This window comes from Lissotriton vulgaris, chromosome 7, assembly GCF_964263255.1.
Source record: "Lissotriton vulgaris chromosome 7, aLisVul1.2, whole genome shotgun sequence".
Taxonomy (NCBI): domain Eukaryota; kingdom Metazoa; phylum Chordata; class Amphibia; order Caudata; family Salamandridae; genus Lissotriton; species Lissotriton vulgaris.
The window spans coordinates 1,441,303,394-1,441,327,288 of NC_141695.1; the positions used below are offsets into that span (position 1 = coordinate 1,441,303,394).

General features: G+C 44.9%; 1 protein-coding gene across 2 annotated transcripts in view; it reads left to right on the forward strand.

The window, feature by feature from the left end:
* MYBL2 (MYB proto-oncogene like 2) overlaps positions 1 to 23,895 on the forward strand; it is a 244,799-nt gene that overhangs the window by 103,079 nt on the left and 117,825 nt on the right. For both annotated transcript variants that reach the window (XM_086932256.1, XM_086932255.1), the window contains one exon: positions 19,843 to 19,935. In XM_086932256.1, the coding sequence (XP_086788382.1) occupies positions 19,843 to 19,935 (93 nt within the window). The remainder of the gene's footprint in view (positions 1 to 19,842; positions 19,936 to 23,895) is intronic.

Below are 23,895 nucleotides of genomic sequence, written 5' to 3' on the forward strand. Positions count from 1 at the left end.
TAAGGAGCCAAGACTCCGGTTTATCAAACCAATCCTGAAGGGGAGGCAACCTTGCACTTATGAGGAAGGGTACGAATATCTGTCATCATTATCCTCCATAGAAATCTGCTGTTTCCTTGTTAAATTTTATCAGAATTTCACTAAAGATTAGGAAGACTTATGGGTAGTATTGCATGTATAGAATTTTTTCTGTTGAAATTCATGTTTTGTATATTCTTTTATGGTTATTATTATGTCTTTCTAATGTCTTTTTTTTAAATTTTGGAAAAATCGTGCTTTTTAAATCGGAACCTTTTAATCCTATGAGGCATGATGAATTGTATGTTCAATACTTTTATGATTCATTTTATGTATCGAATAAAGTTTTTGAAACGAAACGAAACTAGTCTTTGTGAACCTTGGCGCAAACGTCTCCACACATTTGTTGTACGTGAACCGGCAAGCACACATGATAAGTGCGCAAAGTATAATTAATACATGTTCAGTCATGAGCACACACTCGCATAGCCACACCCAGCATACAAATGTTGGCTCTTTTTGCAGCGTGGGCTTATTTTAATTAAGCAGTCTTGCTGCTGAAATAACCACTGCGTGGCGCTATATTTTTGCTTTTCCTCACATGAGACGGTTCATGCATAAAACGGTATATGCATACATTTGCTGGAAGGTTGGCAGTGCACGTAGTCTGGGCACGAGGGCACGTGGTTGGTGCTGGTTTGTTGTGGGCTGTGGTGAAGATGTATGGATGTTGCCAATACTGAACGTCCCTCCCCCTGTCTCTGAACCCAATAAAATAACAATACGTTTTCACCCCTCCGCTTGGACCACAGAGCACGCGAGCTCAGATTAGTGCCAGCTGCTTATATTATGTGGCTACATAAGTCACAATATCGGGAGCTGTCGGACCCCCTGGAAAAAGTATAGGTGGTGAGAACCGTACTAGGGGGGCGGTGAACGCGCTTGCGCCCTCTTTAAGCATCATGTGCAGCGTGCTGCGATGGTCATGCCTTTTAGGAAGCAGTGATATTTGTGAACAAGCATTGGCATAGCCAATAGGTCTTGCCTTTGAGACCTCATAAGTATCTAGTTATGCAGCACAATATCCTTGGTGCAACAACATCAGCTGTTGCATGGCTAACCCCTTATAAGGTCCCAAAGGCGAGGCCTATTGGCTATGCCAATGCTATAGGTCACAGTAGGCTCTCTGGATCAGTCACAGCGAAGCTAGTCATGATTGTCTGGGTGCTCTGGACATAGGCAAGATTTTTATATCTGTAATGGAAACTGTGTAGGTGGGTATTTTCAACCTCTTTGGGCTGTATGCACGGTGCTATGGTACCCCAGCTGGTCTTGCAGAGAAATCTGAAGATTAGGGTGGTGGGAGGGGGCACTTAGACCACAGAGTCAATAGCAGTGCCATTCAACATTTTCACTGGTTTTCTTGTGTTTTTGTGCCTATTTAACATTTTACCACCACAATATTAGAAAGTACGAGTAGGGACATGGGTATTAAGTGTATGTTCTCTGTGCTTGTATGCGATTCTTGGTAACTGCCAGAAAATAATGAGGTATTTCATGCTTCGTGAAGGCCATGTGGACTTTTTGTGGTCCAGTAAAGTGGGCGATCACTCACAATCACTCACAATAATCATACCAGTGTGCAGATGCAAGGACATTAAAAAACGTTTGCTGTTTGAATAGAAGTTCCTTTCAAAGCTTGGAAAAGCAGTCCTGTCCTAAGTGACTTCTTTCTCTGATCTGCTTTGTTTTTGCATTCATCCGCTTAACAGTACTCAAGTTCGTTTAAGGTGTGACTCCTGTCTTAGATCTAAATCAGGGTGTGTGAAGAGCTCCTCCTTTTCACTGCTGTAAAAGTTTACTGGAGAGTGTGGTAAAATCACTTCATTTTCTTATACTACTGGCTGTTGCCTGGCGATGAGGGCTCTGTGTCTCAGAATTGGTAGTTGATTTTTTAACTTTTGCACACCCAAAGTAGGATAGTTATCAGTGTCTTTGCCCCAGTAACTGGTGCTTCACCTGGACTTTGAGAAGTCCTCGCTTCTCAACTCGAAGAGATTGTCAGCGACTGGTCCTTCTTTGACGGTAGCTTTCCACGTTTGGCACTGGAGAATATGTGCTGCTGTGACCAACCAGGAGAAGGTCAGTGGGGTGGGGAGGAAAGACCAGCAGGGAAAGGAGGTGATAGCCAGGAAGAGCTACACCGGGCCCTGCTGACTGCCTCTGGGGGTGGGTGTGTGTGTGTGTGTGTGTGTGTGTGTGTGTGTGTGTGTGTGTGTGTGTATGGCTGGCTCTGGGTGTGTGTGTGGTAGTAATTGCTGTCTGCTGAGCTCGTCCGTAGGGTACAATAGGTCTCACATTTGTGAGAGAATAAGCTAATGGCAATGTAAATGACAATGCCATTTATTTATCTGTTTTCAAAACCAACGCATAAATACAAATTTTGTCATTTACAATGCCAATAGCTCAAACTTTTCCAAAGGCGAAACCATTGCATTGTAAATGATTGTTTATATTCTCGGGAACTATGGGAAATGTAGTTTAATGTTGATCTACATAGAGTTAATGACTACAGGTACAATGAAGTGAAGCCTAATCGTGCCAGGTAGGGAGGTGGGGGGGGGGGGTGTGGGTGTGGGTGTGTGTGTGTGTGTGTGTGTGTGTGATTTTCCTCTCGATAGTATTCTGATATAACTTCATTAATTTGTGCCTGCATGTTGACTGTCCATGGGTGACATCCGCGCCCACATCTAACTACCTGCTCAGCAGCTGTGCTAATAGACCTAACCTTTCGCAGTAACTATGCTGACTAATTAACTACTCTTTACTGTCTAACATGCAGAGACTATCTGTCTTGTCTTCTCGGTTTCCTGACTTCAGACTTGTACCATGCATCTATTTCCTCGGTCCCTGCTGAAAAACAGTCAGCCACGTACTCATTAGCAGCAGACTAAACTACGGCAACACACTACGCCGGCGTCAACCAGAAACTCCTCCGAAAACTTCCGAATGTTTAAAACGCTGCAGCCATACTGGTCCTCAACACCCCTTACTGCAGCCACATCTCCAAACACCTCTGAGAACTCCACTGGCTCCAAGTCAACAAAGAGATCCACTTCAAGCTCCTCACGCACGCATACAAAGCTTTCCATGGCGCATGAGCAGCATACCTGAACCACCGCCTCTCATTCCACGTTCTCACCAGACAACTCTGCTCAGCCCAGCTGGCCCTGGTCCCGTTTCTCTGATCCACAAGACTAGAGGAAGAACCTTCTACCGCGCCGCCAAGACCTGAAACACCCTGCTGACCCACCAGTTAATCCCCCATAGCTGACCCAATTCAGGAAGGACCTCAAATCCTGGCTCTTTGACTGAACACCATATCCCAAACCGATCAGTAGCTTCCCCTTCCCCTCCCAACCCCCCTCCCCCGGCACCTTGAGACCCGCTATGCTTTACAAACCATGGTTGATAGGTGTCCTATTTGAGCTGGATATCCCCTGTTGATCCAGTGTGTCTCTAAAATATTGATCTATTTCATATCCTACAGTTTCATAAAAGGCTGAATCCCCAAAGATATTGACTGCAAACTCCATATGGAAGTACATGCCTTCAATGGTTCTAGAAAGGATGTACTTGAAGAGAGCAAATGTCAGAAATAGTCTCGGCCAGATATTCGTTGTGTGATAAATTCCCTATTGGTTTCAGATGGCAAGAACAAATGAAATATAGAGTCTAAGGCATGTACATGTGAGCATTCAGTCGCTGTCTGGTGCAAAATGCCCCAGTTATCCATGTCTGCCACCTGTAGGAAAGTGCCACCAAATCCATGCAGTCGGAGTGTTTACGGGTGATGCAAACTTGGTAAGACTTGTACTCCATGTCTGAAACACTATTTAAGCCTTCTGCCCACATCAACCAAGTCTGGATGGTGGCATAGTAAGATGGGCATTTAGGGAATATATTGAACTTGCTATTGCCAGTGGCCTGCTATCTAATAAGTCATTCACAATGACTAGTCTATCTTCTATGTCTAGTTTGATCTCCAAAAGAAGCCGGCTCGGGAGCACAAGCTAGGGTGTCACAGCCCGATTGTTTTTAAAAAATGATGCAACACATTTGTTTTTGGATATAAGAATATACCATTAATGGAAGTATATGAAACCCAGTGGAATGCTACAGTGGTAACTGGTAACCTATATACCTTGAAAATAATTACTCACACCCTGAAGAAGTTCACATGTGGTGAACGAAACGTGTTGTCTGTTCTGCTCCATTCACAAGAAAAATAAAGATTGCCTTTGACATACCACAAGATTGTACTAACATTTGTTGTGCACTGCACTGTACGTTTATTTGTTGAACATGTCTGAAACACTATTTAAGCCTTCTGTCCACATTAACCGAGCCTGGATGGTGGCATAGTGAGATGGGCATTCAGGACATATAGAATACTTGCTATTGCTAGTGGCCTGCTATCTAATAAGTAACTCAAAAAGACTAACCTACCTTCTGTATCTAGTTTGATCTCTAGGAACGTCTCGTTTATTCAACACCCACTGATAAATTAAATGAGGAGTGGATAGTGTAGAAGAGTTGTCCCCTCTGCTTCAGCCTTTATATGCCCCTCATATGGATAGTATAAGTACAACAGTATGCCAACTGGTATCGATTAAAGACAGGTAGTAAAGATATGTAAAAACATTATCCGGACGGAAGCAAGGAGACTCTATACAATTCTGGCATGTGTTAGAAGCATCATATATGTATTTAAAGGTGAAACAAAGATATAAATTACAGTTAAGGCATCACTGCAATAAATAAATAAATCACAACAACTGAAAAACAACCCAAATTGTACATGGTGCTCTAGGTGTAGTGGTGAAAACCAAATAAGCGACGCAAGTGACAATGTGAGACAGCGTGGGTGGCGCAAAGTGACGGGTGAAAAAATTATACACAGTGAGTTATTTCATATACGGTGGTTCCAAGTGGATTAAAAAGTTCATTTTTGAAAGTATTTAGTATGGTCAACCGCTTCGTATCTCATGCCTATATTTGCGCTGGAAAGTCGACGGGGTTTCGATCCACGTTAGTAAAGGATCTTAATCAGGACTGGGTCGTAGGCAGTGCTGAGAGCCGATGGCGGGGGTAAATTCACTGAAGGTCAGCAATGACCGTGCGGAAGGCTTGGCTGCTTGTTTCCGGAGAGGCAGCAGTATCCGGACCGTATAACTAGGGATCCGAAGAGGCTTCCTGGTCTGGGTCAGGGGTGGTGAGACTCGTAGCGATCCCGGAAGGAACTGAATTCGTGACAGCCGATCCCGAGTGTGGTCGGCTGGTAGAGAATGAATCTCCGGGGTAGAGAGCCGTGGGGTTCAAAGATACCATCAGCGAGTTTCCGGGATCGCTACGAGTCTCACCACCCCTGACCCGGACCAGGAAGCCTCTTCGGATCCCTAGTTATATGGTCAGTTTCAGGACCAGCCCAGATTAGTAGGATTCTACCCCACCCACTCCTACCCCAGACATCGCGGCTCTAGTGGTGGACATCAGCGAACACCTCTTGCGGTGAGTGTCATCCCTTTGTCACACTTACAGTTGGGGGACGGACTAGCACAATTTGCACGCAATTGGAGTGATCTGATTTTCGAAGATTGGGTTCTACAATCCATCACTGGCTTTCAGATAGTTTTATGGTTCCCCGATCCAGTCCAGGCCTCCAAGATCCGGCACAAATTGATTCGCACTCTAGCATAATCGGTCAGGTCTCCGCCAAGTGGTGTGAATGGTAGGACTTCTCTCATCCATCCAGGCCATGTTTCTATGCCCCTTGCTCTACAGGGCCCTCCAGCGCCTCAAGATTTCTCACTTACAGAGAGGCCAACATACTCTGAATTCAGGCCTCTGTCAGCAGAAAATGAGAGCATATTTGGGTCACAACCAGACTGGTAATTGAATCAGACACCAGCGGAGAAGGCTGGGGAGAGTGATGTGTGGAATCTTTACAGGAGGAAGATGATCAGAACTAGAGAGCTCTTTTCACATCAATTGATTGTAGATCGTGGCAGGCTCTTTTACAGCCAGATGTTGGACAAAGGACTGGATCAAGTCTAGCCAGGAGCTTCTGGGAATATAGCCTGGAGAATTAGATCTCAGTCACAGCAGAATGTCTTCTGGATGCTGACAATCCGGTGGCAGATTGGCACTCCCGCCACCTGAGAGACCTTGGTCTTTCAGGAGTTAAGCCTCCGTTTGGGTCCCTCCTCAGTGGACCTGTTTGTGTCTGGCTGGATGACCAGGTCGCCAAGTACTTAATCTGGAGGCCAGATCTCTCTGCCCACTCGGCGGAAGTGTTCATGCAGGATTGGAAGTCAGAGAGGGGCTGCTCCTTTCCCCCCTTATCAATGATAATGAGGCTGTCCGTGTAGGTCCTGCGGCAGCGAGTGGAGATGATGGTGGTCACCCTCTTGAGGAGGTCCTAAGCATGGTTTCCTGTTCTGATGAAACCTTCTTGGGCATCTCCAATCTGTCTACCCCCGTTTTCGACTCTCCTCCGAGATACCTCTCTCAATCCTCTGATCCTGGAGGATTCTCTGCGGTTTATCGCATAACTTTTTGTCCACATAAGGTATTTATGACAAATTTGCGTCCTTTTCTTCTAACGTTCTGAGGATTGCAAAGGGACCCAGGTTTTTGTGGATTCCCCTGAATGGGACTGAGCAATTAGCCAAAATACAGCTACATTTTAGGGTTTTGGGGAAAATGAGAGAAAAGTGCTGCAGAAGAAAGCATCTTTTTTTCCCTGTAAATGGTATCAACAAAGGGTTTGTGGTGGTAAAATCGCAATTGTCTTAGCTTTCAGGAACAGTCAGACTGTCAGAAAACCAACATTTTCTACAGTTTTGGCATTTTACTGGGATATAGCCCATTTTTCCTATTTTTTGTTCTCTCAATCTCCTTCCAGTTAGTGGTAGAAATAGGTGTGAAAGTAATAACTGATACCAGAAAGCTATGAAAGATGGACAAGTCTGAATTAAGCAAGGGGTCATTCGTATAGATCATTCAAGGTTTTCCTATAGAAACTAACGATTGTAATAAAACATATTGAAATTGAGGTAAAAACAGCCGATTGTGCCAACGTTTTCACCTGTAACTTCTTGTAAGTATGACAGATTTTTGAAAGCAATATACCATTAGTTTGAGGGACCCTTATAGTTGCAGGGATGTATAGGACTTGTAGGTTCAACAAGAACTCAAGTTACCCAGAGCCAATAACTGAGCTGCGCCTTGCAATTGCTTCTCATTGTGTACCGGGTATATAGCTATTAATTTGGTAAAATATAAACAGTGAAAACATAGATCTCAAGGAGACGTATGTATTTCTTAAATGAGACCAAACTATAGAGTTTAGAAGCCGTGGTTATTGCACATCTCAAATTGTGGGTACCTGAACTAGCATGTGAATTAGAGGAATTCAAAATGACTTCTTTTTTACACACTGTCTTAATTTGGAAAGTCAATTGTTAATGACACTTATTCTACTATTCTATGTTCCCCCAAGTCTCCCGATAAAAATAGTAACTCACTTGTGAGGGTAGGCCTAGTGCCCACCATCGGAAATAGCCCAAAACGCAACGTGGGCACCACACATGTTTTCAGTAAAAACTGACCCTTTTTTCACAATGTGCCGATCTGTGGATTTTAGACCCTCACTCAGCCGGCACCTAAGAAAACCTAGCAAACCTGTACATTTTTTAATACTAGACACCCGGGGAAATCTAGTATGGGATGACTTGTGTGGCTCTCATCAGGTTCTGTTACCCAGCATCCCTTGCAAACCTCTAACTTTGTTAAAAAATAAATACAAAAAAAACATTTGCCTCACATTTCTGTGTAAAGTTCAGGAATCTGTGTGGATCCACCCCAAGCAGGGATCCACTATGGAGGGTTATGTTTGGAAAGGGAGATTCCCCCTTTCCAATGATCTCCCTCCCCTCTGAGCACTGAGGCAGTGAAACTGAAATGAGCCAATCAGCTCGTTTCAGTTTCACTGAAATGACATTAGCGCAACATGCGCGGTTATCAGCATTTTTTTTAGTTTAAGAATCAAAACAGCCTCTAGAGCTGGGTAAGCTCTTCTCCAGCTCCCGAGGCTGGTTGGGAGGGGGGGTGAAATCCCTCTGGGTGCCTGCACCAGAGGGATTTGCTGTGCCATGTGGTCAGACGTGCCGGACCCATCCAATGCATATGATCACTTTGTGTTGAACGGCTCCCGCATGTCTGGCGCATGGAAGGGGTCAACTGGCTCGATAGCATATCCCAGGCCTTTTGTTACAGGCTGCAGACCTTCTCTTTAAAACATGAGCGAGCAATACCACTAAAATATATATATATTCCCTTGGTCTAGATAGTTGGGCTGGTGTCACCAATGACACCTGGATCCCGTGGGGAACTCCATTGTCCATGTCCTGAATTTCCTGGCTTCTCTGGCATCAGAGGGCTTGGCATAACGAAGGATCAATACCTGTTTGTTTTGCATTCTCCTCGGGGCATCCTCCTATTGAGGGACTTTCTGTGGGCGAGCACCCTCTGACATGGAAGCTTCTCTAGGGAGTACGCCTGTCTAATCCCCGGGAACCAAAATATTCAGTCCGTTGGGATGTCCATGCAATTCTCAATCTGTTTCTCTCATAGCTGAGAGACAAATATCTGTCAGGGAGCAATTATCCGCTATACTTGCGTCCCTCCTTTGCCTGTTCTCTTGTAGGCCAGTTTCTGATGTCGGGGTCTTGGACATCACTGACTGGATCTCTTACTCCAGAGCGAGTGACTGTTCATGTTTCACATAGGAAAATACAAATTCAAGAGTGATCTTGTACTCTACTTTTCCACATTCCCCCAAATTATGCGTAGTCAAATATATTAAAGCGTTTGAAGCTATGACAGAAGACCCCCGTCCCCAAGGAAAATGGCAACTTCTCATCGCCCTCACAAAACCACATAATGCAGTTTCCTCCCCTACCATTGCTTGATGGGTCAGATGGTCCATGGCTTAGGCATGCATCAACATTCAGAAATTTGAGGCTCATTCCACCAGAGGCACTATGGCAACTAAGGCATTCTCCTTAGGAATGAAGTTGTTGTCAAGTGCTTTGTACTGTATGCAGTCAATAGTTCATGCAGTTGTGAATGAATATTGCGACTGTTGGACTGAGTGCCCAACACGGTCTTCTGTTACAGGAAATTATTTGGGCAAACATGAGTGATGGTTGATCCTAGCCGTTTGTCTCTCAAAGAAAGAGGAAGAAAGAACACTGTTATGGGACTATGATGGCCCTGGGATGTCATGATTGGTTGTCTTTTGTTGAACTCTTATGAACTTCATCCCACATGTTCCTGGGATTTGTGATCCCTAATGTTTACATGGCTGCTCTTTTATTAAAGTGAAGAAAAGCACGCATAACCGACTGCCCTTACTGAATTGAAACTTTCCTTCACGAAAGCTAGGAAATGTTATATTGCTGTGCATATTTCTTGAATAAGTTTACCAAACATTGCTTAAATAGGTGCAAGTGTGCATTTCTTTCCCGTACTTCAGTGCGTCCAAGTGAATGTATTGTTTTTATTTAAGGACTGCTCAGAGCAGTAAGTGGGAGTCTGCATTTAGCAGTTAAGTGTTTGTGGAATTACACTAATCTGAAAAAAAAAAAATTTCTTCTCTTAATTTTTTTTTTCTTAATGGCAAAAAAGTAAGTAGCTACAAATAGGACATAAATACCTGGAATGTAAAAAAAAAAATCCACTAAACTGTGAGCTTTGCAAATTAACATCGCACTGCGTTCTCAGAGGAGTGGAATTTTCTAAGAAAATCTGCTTGTTCTGTGGATGCAATGGTCATAAATCAACGTTCCCTGTATGAAAAACCACTTGTCCATTTTGATGCCATGCAAGGAAGTGACGATGTAATCCATATAATCTCCTCTCTGATTATACCACGGTTCTTATTATGTCAATGTTTTAATTCTAGCAAGGCTTTAGGTATGCTACATTTCTGAACATGCTGAATATATCTGTATTCTAGTTTTGACCAATAGTTGAATAGTCACTGGCTGTTCTGAATAGGCTCTGTTAAGGGCAGCTTTGTGATGACAGTAGGGCTCCTCTTTTTGTCATAGCCTTTGTTGTGCTGGAAGTGCTAATTACAGCAGAGTTCAGGTTATATCTGTGGTTGAACTGTACCAAACTGTCCGTCCTGCTTTAGTTTCGGAGCAAGAATCTGCATAACAGTGCTTGAACCGGGACAGTAAATCTCCACTTGCGCGTGCTTTGCAACATACGCGCGGAGGGTCTATCACAGGCGACAAGCATGCCTAAGAGGCTATTTTGGCCCACCTTATTAGATGGGGGTATAAACCTATACATCTACAAGAAGTGGAGATTTACTATCCCACTTTAAGCATTGTTATGCAGATTCTTACAGCCAAAAGAACCCATGTTTTTGTTGGGCCAAACCAGGGATACTACATATAGGGATATATACGCGGCCCCTCTCCCAAAAATAAATTAAGGATGGCCTGGTACCGTGGGATGTGGTCCCCGGGGCCAGAAGGGAGGGGGGGCCATGCGGCCCCCTCCCCTTCCTTCTTTTTAAAAAAAAAAAGGAAAGGCCAGCCCCGGGGGATGGGGCCATAAATGGCATGAGGATGGGGGTCTCGCGGCAGCCCTTCAAATTTATAAAAAAAAAATATTGGCCATGGGCCAGGGGATGGGGTCCCCGGGGCCGAAAAGGGCTTTGAGAGGGGGGCCACGCAGCCCCCTTCTGTGTTCTTAAAATGTTTTAAGATTAACAAAATAGGGGTCAGGCCTTGGGGGGTGGGGTCCTCTGGCCTAAAAAAATAGGAAAGGAAGGTGGGGCCACACAGCTCCCCTTTCTAATTTTTTTTTGTTTTAAAGCCGGCAATGCGCCGGAGGCCCCGCCCCCTCACAGCAACACTATGCAAACGCGTCCAATGGTGCCTTTTAAGTTGGAGGATTAAGTCCCCTTGAATCCTGAGGGTCCCTTGGGTCAAACTAGCCCACCAGGTACCTCCAGTAAGCGCCACAGAGATGCGTTGCAGAGAGGTATAAAAAGGGGCTTCGCCTTGGACATCCTCTCTGCAACGCAGCACTGTGGCGCTTACTGGAGGTACCTGGTGGGCTAGTTGGCCCTCAGGATTCAAGGGGAATTAATCCCCCAATTTAAAACACGCCAGGGAGCGCGTTTGCACAGTGGTGAAGGGAGGGGGCGGGCATGATGTGACATGGGTGTACTTATCCAATCACTCCGCCAAATCCCAAGCACTTATGAATTCACCATGCACTCTCCTTGCAGTACTCTAATAATCCAGTCACTGCCCATGTACTCATGCAATGACCCAGGCAATAACGCATGCACTGCTATAATCCCCTGAGCACTACTGATGCAGTCCAGCCATCTCCTTGTCGCTACCCATGCACTCCTCCAATCACCCAGCCAGTTTCATGTCCTTATCTAATCACTGCGCCAAAACACAAGCACTTATCAATTCACCATGCACTCTTCTTCCAGTACTCTAATCATCCAGTCACTACCCATGTACTCGTCCAATGACCCATACAAACACAGAGCCCAACAATTATAATGTATTTCTAGAAAAATAGTACACTTTATTTATACCAAACAGTATATTTACCCTTTTGTAATTCAAAGGTTCAAAGTACATTTTTATTTACAATATTTACAATATTTTTAAGGTACGAGATTCAGGGTGCTCATAGAGACGTGCATAGAAATAGTGCTCGAGAAATGGCGCGTGTGATTGAAAGAAAAAGAGAGGAGAGAGATTGGTGACAATTCATACAGGTGTATATACTGGTTCGATAATTTCCAACAGTATAAGCCTGTCCACAATCAAAATTCAGAGTCTAGTGTGTCAGAGTCTGATTCATTTATTTAACACGTTTCACACAAAAATTCTAAGTGGTCCAGGGTTTTTTTTTGTAGGGGTGTCGACGTTTCGACCCGACTTAATGCGTATGGGGTGGCTGATAACCTCTGCTTGCGGGTCTTCTTCAGGACTAGGGAGCACCCTCCGTACCTGACGTGTAAAAGTACCCTGATAGTGATTCAGGTAGTCGTCATCAGTAATCGACCAAGGATCTATGTATCCGTGTCCTAAAGTTTGTTGCACCGTAAGAATTTAATCCATTCTCAATGGTGGTGAATTCACTCAGTAGTCGACCCAGGATCTATGTATCCGTGTCCCAGAATTTGTTACACCGTAAGAATTAATCCACTCACAATGGCGGTGAATTCACTCTATCGGATAATGAGTTATACTGAGGGATTTTCTTTCATGGGGTAGGTAACCAATGCATCATCCCAACTTATGGGAGATACTTCACATTTGTGCCGGTTGAGGTCACTCTGGTTGTAATTGCTTAGTTCTAACCCAACATCAGCATACGGCGTAGCCCGCTATGTAGCGCCGGTCGTCTGTTCAGACGGTGCAACTTTTTTAGTTAACTTTTAGGAAATGCAGTTTTGAGAAAGTTGTTAGCCTCCAATTTTTGCCTGGTTTTGATGTGGTTCAGATTGTAGTGCACAGGGTCCCTGCTAACCAGGCCCCCAGTGCCAATTCATCTTCCCTAAAACATTTCCACAACTAGTAATTTTGCCCCACTGTATGTCCCTAGTAAATGGTACCCGTGGAGCTGAAGAGGGCCCCCCCACTGCCCTTGCAGCTTGCATGCCATTGTTGGAGGAAAAACGACAGTCGACATGGCACCCTAACTGGGTGCCATGCTAGCCAGCACTCCCTGTAGGTATAGGTAAGTCACCGCTCTAGCAGTCCTCCACTCTAATGCAGGGTTCCTTATACCATAGGTGAGAGCATACCTGCATGAGTAGGTATACCCCTACAGTACTTAAGTCTATTCTTAAGTATTTGAGGTGCCAGGGTAGACGTAAGGAGTACATGTGCTGGAAACTGGACAACTCGAGTTCCCCAGTACCATGATAGCTACACTGAAACCGGGGGTGTTTGGTACCAACAGCTCCTTGTAATCAATCCACGCTGATGACAGTGTGAGATTTGTTAAAACTGACATGTTTCTGGACCCCTGGATGGAGAGCCTCTTCTTTGTGGTACCAGAAACAAAGCCCATCCATTGCAGAAAGTGTCACACCTCCTTCGCCAGGATGGTCCAGTGCTCAAAAGGGGTCACTTCGAAGGCCTGTCACCTTTGTAATGCGACCACTAGCCTCCGCTGCTAGCAGCAGATGCCAGCCCCGGTTTCCACCACCACTTTGGGCTGGAAAACCAGCGGGAAAACCTAGAAGAATAGGAGATGAGCCCACCTCTGTCAACTCCACCCCTAAGTTGGGGGAGGCGAGGTGAAGCACAACTTTCAGCCCCTGCCATCTTGAAGATAGGGGGACGCCTTCAATTAGGGCTAGGTCTATGCCTCCTCCCACAGGACGGTGGCATATTAGAGGGTGTAGTCACTCCAGGTAAGGTGTTCATTGGCCCGATCTTCTACTCCCATGAAATGCCCCAACATTTAGTATTTGTGGTTCCTCCAGACCTGGAAACTAGATCTGTGAGGACCTAAGAAGAAAGAAGACATCCTTACGACAAACCTGTCTTGCAGCGTGCGACGTCTCAAAACCCTGGGAGCACTGATTCGTTCTAAAAGGACTCCAATCTTCCTTGGACGGTAGAACTGTCAAAAAGCAATCTACTCCTAGAGCTCTGGATCCAGCTGAAACCGTGAGTACTGCCTACTCTGCACCCGACGCCCATGGACCGCGTATGAGTAGCTCGCATGTCAAGTGAAGTCTTCCCAGTGATGCTGACCTGAAATCCAGCGTTGGAGGTCCTCAATTGGCCTCCACAACGGCTCCTGTAGTGTGAATCCAGAGGCTCCCTCTGACTGTGACTAGCTCTGGTAAGAAGACTCAGACTTCGAAAGGCACCCCTAAGGGAGCTGAACTGCCAATGCCTCTACGACCCCCTGCACCTCTGCTTACCACTGCTGCTGCTGCTGTTCCTTCTGCAACCTCCGGTGCAACGCCTGCAGCCTGTTTGTGAATACCAGAATCACCGTTGATTAGCATTGGGCACCCAATGCCGAAATTGCACCTGGCTTCCCTGTCGCTGGTTGTGTATGTTTGGTGCAGCTTTGTGCCCTCGTGCTTAACGTAAATCCCTAAGCTTGGCCCCTGCAACCGATGTACTTAACTGCAAGCAGTGTAGCTTCGAGCACCCCCAGTCTCTCATTGAAACACATTGGGACGAACTTCGATTTTTACCTCTGCATCCGACCACCCCTTTGTTGGTGGTGCCGTTTTGGTACTCACCTGACCCATGCTCCTTGCTGACTGTTGATCCTGAAGACTGGAATTGTAAATGTGATACTTACCTGTTCAACCGTGATATTGTTTTCCGCATAGGATAACATTGAACTGTTCAGATAGGTGTCTACTTTTAAAAGTGAAAAGTATTTTTATTCAAAAACCTAATTACCTTATTGTGAAGATCTTGGTCTTAAAATAAAATACAAAGTGTATTTTTCGAAAATTGGTGTAGATTTTCTTTCTCGTGTGCCCATTATTGTTCAATGTTGTGCAATAAATGTCTTACGGTCCTCTGTGTTAGGCCTACATCAATAAAATGTGTTCTAATTTTAAAAAATGGAACGTCTTTCTTTTTAATATCGGGTACCCTGCCTTCTTGGCTACTAAGGCCTGCCTTAGGGGTGACCTGCCAATTGTAAAAAGCAATGTTTAGGACATGGCACGGGGGTTTCTTGCCACGTTGAGATTTACAGTTTAAAAGCTGCCAGACTAGGCTGCAATGGCAGACCTAGAGCCATTTTTACCTCGGTTACAGCCGTGGTGGCACAAGTTCTGCAGTCCACTTGTGACATTTAGACTTATCAGCCCTGCTTATAGTTTCATCCATACACCAGGGACTTCCATGCAAGTTAATTGAAATATGCCTATCCTATATACTCTTTTGGGGCGAGGGGTGGGGTCAGAGCACATGTAGAGCTTTCTACAAGTTTTTTTGGACTTGTACACCAAATGTGAAGAGTATCTGGATTTTGTCTCTCTCTGATTAAATCCCCCTAGAATGTAAAGATTGCTTTTCAGTGGTAACTACAAAAGTTCAGAATTTAGATTTGATTGTTCTGGTTTAGCTCTTTTGCAGCCAGTACAGTGTCTGTGCTGCCCCTGTTCGTTAAGAACGAACAGCATGCTTTGACAAAGCAAGCATAGCAAACCTTTTTACATTTATTTGAATTGCAGTTTTCTTTAGCAGAAAATGCCTTCCCTTAAGAAACCGTTTTTACTGTGAGCTATTTTAAGTGCCTCTGAATATTTTTCGCAAACTTACTAAATGAGATAATTCATCAGTTTTAACTGTGCTGGTTTATGAAGCAATGGCTACTATTGTGTGTGTGTGTGTGTGTGTGTGTGTGTGTGTTTTTTTTTTTTTTTTAGTACGCTATGTGAATATCTAAAATTCTTGGTTTACACTGATGAAGTCATCTTTTCAAAAGGCAAGAGTTCCTGCTGGCCCGATGCCACCTCCTCTCTCATTAAAGTAACTAGTTTTCCCCCTGAATGTTAATGCAGTTTGAGGCATCTTGGATTTTGTGGGTGGTTGTGAATGGGTCTCAGAAAATGCATTTTTTGGTTTGTAATAGTCTCGGGAAACGGAGAGTGTTTTGATTGTGTTTCAAACTCTTGGACATGCCAATTCCTTAGGCTCTGCATCTCCAGTTTTTAGACGTTACACATTTTTAGGGAAACCTATTCCCCCGTCTCCCTTTTACCCCCACCCAAGTGAGAGCTTCTGGACCTAGTTTCTCATCACCTGGGTACTGAGCACTTGCTTGTCCGTTGATACTATTCCTCTGATGTGCTGTTCAGATGGTAAAGTCCTCCTCATTATAATGGATGTGCACCCGCGTCTAGAGTGCCCCAACTGTGCTGATGTCTGGATCCCTAATGCTGATGTTTGTTGCAATGGGCAAACTCTTAATCGTGCATGTGAGCCATGACATAGGCCTGTCTCACGAGTTGTGGGCTTGTTGGACTGGTTGGGACGCTCCCAGCGCTAACCTTATAATGGTGAAAGGCTACAACCTTTACCAGGAGTTAAGTAGCACTAGCGCGGTGGTGGCAGCATACTGTTTAGCAGGGGTCTCCAACCTTTTATGTACTGAAAGCTACTTATGTTCAATGAAACTCATTGAGAGCTGCTAATATTATTAGTGTTATATAATTTGTTTTGTTATATGTATATTCAACCAAGCAAACGCTTTCTAATTTAATAAGCTGGGATGCACACAGGTGAGCTACTCGGAGGTAGCTGGAGAGCTACAGTAGCTCACGAGCTACTGACTGATACCCTATGTAGTGATCAGTAGGATTGAACAGGTCCTCTTTAACCTGTCTTCAGAGGGAGATCTACAGGCTCACTCATTCAAAGTTCTGCTTCTGTGTGCATAACTCACCCCCTGGCCTACATCCTGTTGTGAAGAGCTGTGCAGAGCATGAGTGGTGTACATGCGCTGGGTGTATGTGTGCCTGGGAAGGGTACAATACAGCGATAATGCAGTACTGTGCAGTGCATGCATATTGAATATATGTGCTAGATATGTGTTCTTATAAGTGGTACTGTACATGAAGGGTGTATTGCTGTGCAGTGCATCCATGTTAAATACATATGACTGGTATATAAGTGGTACAGTACATGAAGGTTTGAGTGTGTAGGCTAAATGGATAGGCTGGGTATATAGGTACCTGTGAATGGCACAATACATGGCTGTGATAAGTTGGCCTGGTATATGCTGTCCACTAATTAAAGTGGGCACCCTGTACCAGTCCAAACAACCCTAATGGTGATTTAAGAGGTAAAAAATAACTTTAGAAAGCTATCCAAGTGGTAGATGCGGAGAACAGCTTTCGGGCTTAGTCTTGAAGGAATGTTAAGCAGCGTATTTTACCAGAATGCAACCTTGTAGTATTGGTTAAATGAAAGGAGAACCACACAGTAGTTATAAAAACAAATGTATTTATTGATATAACTCTAGTATGACACAGTATCTTCTACACGAACATACTCCCAAAGCACGCAGTACTGTAGCAAAGGAACAATAGTAAATACAACTAATATACAGTGGGCGCCAGGGGGAAACAAAACCATATACTGAAATAGTGGTATAAGAACCACGACTCGAGTCAAGACCATGTCTAGAGGAAGTAGAATCGATGGGACCCCAAGGAACCACCCAAGGTTAGTAAGTACTGCCCCACGGAGGACATGTGCAGTGTGGGAACACGACCGCATGCTCCATACAATTCTATGGGGGAGTCACGGTTGAAGTCTCAAAGTTTAAGGACCATTCCCAGTGGACTTTGAAGAAACCCCTTGGAAGTTAGGAGGTGAAGATACACCCCACGTGTGGATACCATAGTACAGAGTTGCCTATCCCAGGGAAGCCGGGTGCATAGATCTGAAGTGGCGTAGGAAACCACCGTCTATCTCAATGGAGTACTTTGAAGAACAGCCGCTGCTGGACTGAAGAAAAGTCAGTTGGAATCCAAAAGTGGATTCTTGTCGAAGAGTACCTGAAAGCAGAGGGGACAGTCGGGGTCACTCAGGAGTGACCAGGGTCTCGGTAGACGAATGCCCACCGATGTCTGGTGCTTCAAGTGGGTTGTGGGAGTTCTTTACTCTGCAGCCAGGGGGACCAGGAGACGTCGATGATGACCAGGAGCTGGATGCGAGCTGTCAGTCGAAGGATGTAGAGTGCTGAGGAGTCCGTATTCAAGGAGAGCACCAACAAGCCTTGTCAACGGCAACCCACACAGAAGGTCAAAGAAGGTTACGTTTTGAACCAGCAAGGTCCTGGAGTCTCACCAAACACAAGGGAGTCAGGCCAAGTCTGGATCAACCAGGGGAGCTCAAGAAAAGAAACGTTGACCCTCCAGTGGACTCACAGGTCGGAGGCACAGGAGTCGCAAGAGGACCTTGAACGATTTCACAAAGCAGCAGCCCAAGGAGCACTCTGTGCAAGGAGGCCAGAGTTCTTTGTATTAATGGTGCCAGAGGTTGCGGCTACACAGAGCCCAATGCACTTGCTCGGGAAACACCAACAAGCATATGCAACTGCAAATGAACGCGGTGCACAGGGGTACGGGTATTGCAGCCCCCAGGAGGGATTCTAGCCTCAAACTTGATAAGAGGGCAGCTTGGACCTTGAGGAATGTAGAAACCCACCTCCTGTGTTACTGGAGTCTTAGGAAGACGTAGGAGCTCAGGAGCAGCATACTGGTCATTTGTGATGTGCCTGCGGTTGCAGGAGAGTGACTCCTTCACTCCAAGGGAGATACCTTTGGTTGTCCTTGATGCTCCACAGGTTCTGCACGGAGCCTGTATGGTGCACAGGCACAGACGATGCTTCAGACTGAGAGGGAACTAAGTCTGGCCCAAACTAAGTCCAGAGTGTCCAGACGGTCGAAGTTCAGTGGTTTCTTGTTCAGAAGCTTGTCCACAGGTAAGCCCTTTTGTACCCATGGGAGCGGGTTGGACAGATTCAGGGGGTCCTCCTAGGGGAGGGTCTGTACAGTGGAGAAGTTACTCCCTTGACCTTTGTCCAGTTTCATGCACGAGCCAACTGCTCCCAAGACTGGTTTGAACTGGACTATGCACACGGACACCAAATGTGCGCCTCGTGCAGACTTTCTGTCGCTGGCAATCGCACCCACCCAGCCCTAATACACTAAATCCTGTCTGGGAGGTGGTCACAGTTTCTAGAGTACCTCTGGTATGTACACCTACTCGAATTTGTAGGCTACAACTTTCACCAGCTCAAGTATCTAAGGGGTTCTTGGTTGCTCAGAGCCCATCATAGTTTGGGCTCTGGCCATCAGGAGTTACAAGGCTTAAATAGACTGAATGTACACTTCCACTCTTTTAACCCAGAGTTTATGTTGGAGATATGAGTTCTCTTTGATCTCACTAAATCTATTAGCTAGTTGTCAACTTGGCTTTTTAGAAGTCTGATTTTCTTTATCACATACGTTGTTCTATTTGTAGTCAACAAGATAGTGAAAACTACTATTGTCAGATTGATAGTCTGCATATCCAAAACACGAAATGTGTTCAGCCTACTCCTGGGCTTCCCATTTGATTCAGCAGAAGGCTGTCAAGAGCCAGAAGTCTGTTTTGGAATTTTTTTGCAAAGCTAATTAACCTTCATGTCTTTCATCTACATGATTTATCATTTCCTTGCATGGATGTAGCTTTTAAACAGAAGGTCACTGTGGTCTCGTAGGTTAATGCTTGGTCTGCGTAGGATTTCATGAGCTCCATGCATTTGAAGCCTTTGGAATCAGCCAGTTTGGAAAAGGGATATGCGCAGAATGACTGGCAAAGAAAAATCACTTTCATGGTGAAGCTAGTATTCTTCGTTGTGGTTCACCATATAGTACCTTTAGTCCAGGCTCTTCCATCCTTCGCAGTACCTATTCATACAGATACTGTATGGAACAGAAAAGCTACATGATAATTAGGCCAGCTTGGTTGATGACTACTTATTTGGGAGTGGAACCAATATACAAACCTTCTTTTAGCTGATAAATGTGTAATGATGTTATGATACCTCATTTTGACTAATGTTGCCTCGTGTATGATTTTAAAGTATATGAACATTTGCTTTTTGTAGTATCCTTGCATAGATCTGTCTTTTTGATGTCCAGTTGAAATATTGTTTGCTCTTTCCTAGAACCGCAGTGACCAGCAATGTCAGCATCGATGGACAAGGGTTCTCAATCCAGATCTGGTGAAGGGACCATGGACCAAAGAAGAAGATCAAAAGGTGAAACTATTTGTTTTGGCACCAAATCAAGCCTATGATTCATCTAGCTAAATCTGCGTCTTTCGTCTAGTTAATGATGATGAAACTTGGGGCCACAAGATAGTTAATGCAATAACTTCTGCTGCTTCTGAAATTCCTGTAGCAGATATGCATGTTTCCATGGTTGCGTTTTAAAGTTTTTTTTTTTAAAATATTTAGAAATATATCTTCTTTTTTATGTTGCAGCTCTAGAAATCAGTGCATTTCCATATGAGTTTGTGAAGCTATCGGTTGAACTAAAAGTGTAATGGTAGAGTATTTTGCTTGGGGTCCTCCACAATATGATCTTTTGCCAGCCCATGTTTTTTTCTGGTGTTGTTTTCCCCCTGAAACAGCTTTTCTTTCGTTGTATCGTCTGCCAGTGAGTAAGCTCCAAATGATTGTGGAGCCTTTATTCAAGTTTTGTATTTTTTTTCTTTTTTGGGGGTCTAAGGCGTTTGTTTATTTCAGATTTAAAAAATCCATTTGTAAGAATAAACTTCTGCGGATTTCTATAGGGCCTGGAACTGATTAGAGAATTTATATATATTCAGATCTTGCTAGTTTGACTGTGACATGCTTTACATTTCCTCAAGAGTCTGATAAATTACCTAGTTTCAATTATTTTCATAAACCAAATACTTACTGTAGTACAGAGTCTGATCAAGGGGTGTAACATTACTGGTTATAATGGAATTTGAGCGCCCTGCCAACGTGTGTCTGATTAGTTTAGAGTCTGATTAAAGAGTATAACTAGACACCTGTGCTCTGTTAACAGGAGGATGACACTGGAAAGCTTCTGTGAGCTTCATTGTTCCTGAGTTTGATGGTTCATAGGCCAAATCCTTTTCATAGATTTGTGCTTTGTTACTGAATGGTGGTCCCTTTGTCAGGGATCAGATGTTCATTTATTTAAGAGGATTTTTATCTTCCTACAGTGTTCTCCTGCAATTTACCTTTTGGACCTGTATGTTTTTTACTTTGCATGTGCTCTAGGATGTGAGAAAATGATCATGGTTAGCCTATTGTGATCCATATAAAATAGTATTCCCTTTGCTCTCTCTAGCCCCCACTGCAGTGGCATCGACGTAAATTTGTGTTAAGCTACTGATTTTCATTAGGGGATGTCTTATAGTAATAGGTATGTTGAATTGCAGACTGGGATGCATTCTGGGCATTGGTGTAGGCATGCCTACTAACTACTATAATATTCACCCTTCATGATGCCTCATCTACTGTAGTTATAATTCTGATAGATGCATCTGCCAGTGGATTCCTCACCTTGTGAATATCCCCTGCGTAGCAGCCAATCGGAAACATTTGTAGCTCTCCACGCCGGCGAGGTCATGGACGACGTCACACAGGGTACCACTTCGCTTGCGACCCCGCTGACGTCACTGGATCCATAATAGGGCCTCGTTGGCGTGATGACTTCAGTTCCCTTTTTTCCGTGCCGTCGACGCCAACGGATTTTTGGGACTCTCCGTAGTTACTTTGTAATTTCTGGTGTTCTCGTCTGTTCTTATCACTTCCTTTCTAAAAATGTCGGGAAGAAAGTCCAGTTTCAAGCGATGTAGAGAGTGCGGGAAGCAAATGTCTATCACTGACCCGCATCAGGACTGTGTTTGGTGCTCCTCTTCCGATCACGACGTTGGAGAAAGTGCGTGCTGTAGGAAGATGAACCCGAAGGCATTGAAGGAAAGGTAGGCGAACTTGTTTATTGCCAAGATGAAGAAAAAAAAGAAGGCGAGTAAAAGAAAATCAAGATCAATGTCCAGGTCTCGATCTGAATCCAGGTCGGTTTCGAAGTCTGCTTCGGGGCATTCGAAGTCGAAGAGGCATAAGAAGCATTCTTCAAGGCGCCACTCTGATAAAGAATCGGCGCCGAAGTCATCTTCTCCTCGGCGTTGCAGAGATGACGTCGATCCTTTGCCTTCGAATCCGGCTTCACCAGTGAAGGTTGTGACTCCCAAAGTCGAGGTCTCTCGATCTCAGACGCCGGCTCCCTCGGATTCGGTTCACTCTCCGGATCTTGGTGAGGTTGAGCCAGTAATAACAAAAAAGTGAGGGGGGGCCCAAGGGAATTTAAAGACCAGGCAAAGACACTTTCCCTTAACTGAAGTGTAAAACACAAGTGTCAATGGGTCTAGAAATGAAAGTCTATATGTGACACATAAAACCTATTCTGCCTGTGGCATCCTACCTAGAAACAAAGAACAGCCAGAAAAGCTGGGAGGTACCCTGATCTCAATGTGATCTAAAAGGATACCCATCAGTCACCACATGGCGCTAAAATCTACAAATGCTACTTGCTTGATGGGAAGATATATCCATGCCTTGATGGATTCTTCTAAGCAGTTGCTGCCAAAACTGTCTGATGAAGACAAGAAAAATTTTCAGGAAGTTTGGATGACACCCAGGCTGCTGCTAGTCGGGTTATCCAGAGCGGCCTAGATACGGCTGACTCAGTGGCAAGGATTATGGGCTCTGCAGTAGCTACAAGAAGGGGGGCTTGGTTGAAGTCTTCAGACTTTTCTTCTGATGTGCAAGCTACTCTGTTGGACTTAACATTCGATGGCACAGGACTCTTTGGTAAGAAGGCGGATGCCACTCTTGAGAGATTCAAAGATTGTAAGACCACAGCAAGATCACTTGGCTTACAAACTCAATCTAGAGGATCTTTCAGAAGGTATATAGGATTTGGAAAGTAGTCCTTTCGTCCGCCAGGACAGCCTCGACAGCAGCAACAGAGCACGCTGTACAAGTCCTATAGGGTAAAAGGCAGAGGTCGTCCACGAGGTAGTCCACCCTCCTCCTCCTCTTCTTCTACCTCACCTCCTATCACCGCAGCAAAGCAGCCCTAGATTCCCCATTCTATATCATATTGGTCCTGTGGGGGGTCGGCTTACCCATTTTCTGCAGGATTGGGAATCGGTCACTACAGACCAATGGGTTCTCAATCTTGTGGCAAATGGGTATGCTCTTCCCTTTTGGGAATTTCCTCCAAATTACCCTCCTTGCCAAGGTGCTTGCTCAGAAGAACATCTCAGTCTCCTACAGGAGGAAGTTCTGACCTTGTTAAAGAAAGGTGCAATAGAGGTGGTTCCAGAGCAAGAAAGGGGTCTGGGATGCTACTCCTGGTATTTCCTGATTCCCAAGAAGGATGGCAGGTTGCGTCCAATCCTGGATCTCAGGATCTTGAACCTTTATCTGAAACAAGAAAAGTTCAAGATGCTCACCCTTGCGCAGGTTCTTCAAGCGCTGTTGGAAGAAGACTGGATGGTGTCGCTCGACTTGCAGGACGCGTATTTTCATATTCCGATCCTGGAGTCGCACAGGAAGTATCTCCGCTTCACTGTGGGTTCGCAGCACTACCAGTTTGCGGTCCTTCTGTTTGGAAATACTACTGCACCTTGAGTCTTTACCAAGGTGATGGCAGTGGTGACAGCACATCTCAGAAGGTCGGTTATTCCGGTTTTCCCCTATCTGGGCGACTGGCTGATCAAAGCAGAGTCTCCAGAGAAGGTGCTACATCAGCAAGAGACAACTCAGTTGTTGTACAGATTGGGTTTTTCGATAAATGTACCGAAGTCTCACATGGTGCCCTCCCAGAGCAACCTGTTCATAGGTGCGGTACTGGACACAACTGTATGTTGTGCATTCCCTCCTCCTCAAAGGATTCATGACATACAGGAAATGATTCCCTTATTTTACAATGGAGCGGTTGCTCCAGTCCTGAAGGTCCTTCGCTTGCTCGGTCTGTTTGCTTCCTGTATTCTCTTGGTCAACCATGCACGCTGGCACATGAGGGCACTCCAGTAGTGCCTCTGCAGGCAGTGGTATCAGCACAACGGGGATCTCAGGGAGTCTGTGAGGATCTCCAGAGAAACTGCAGCGGATCTGTCTTGGTGGAGCGTGAAGGGAAATCTGTCTCAAGGAAAG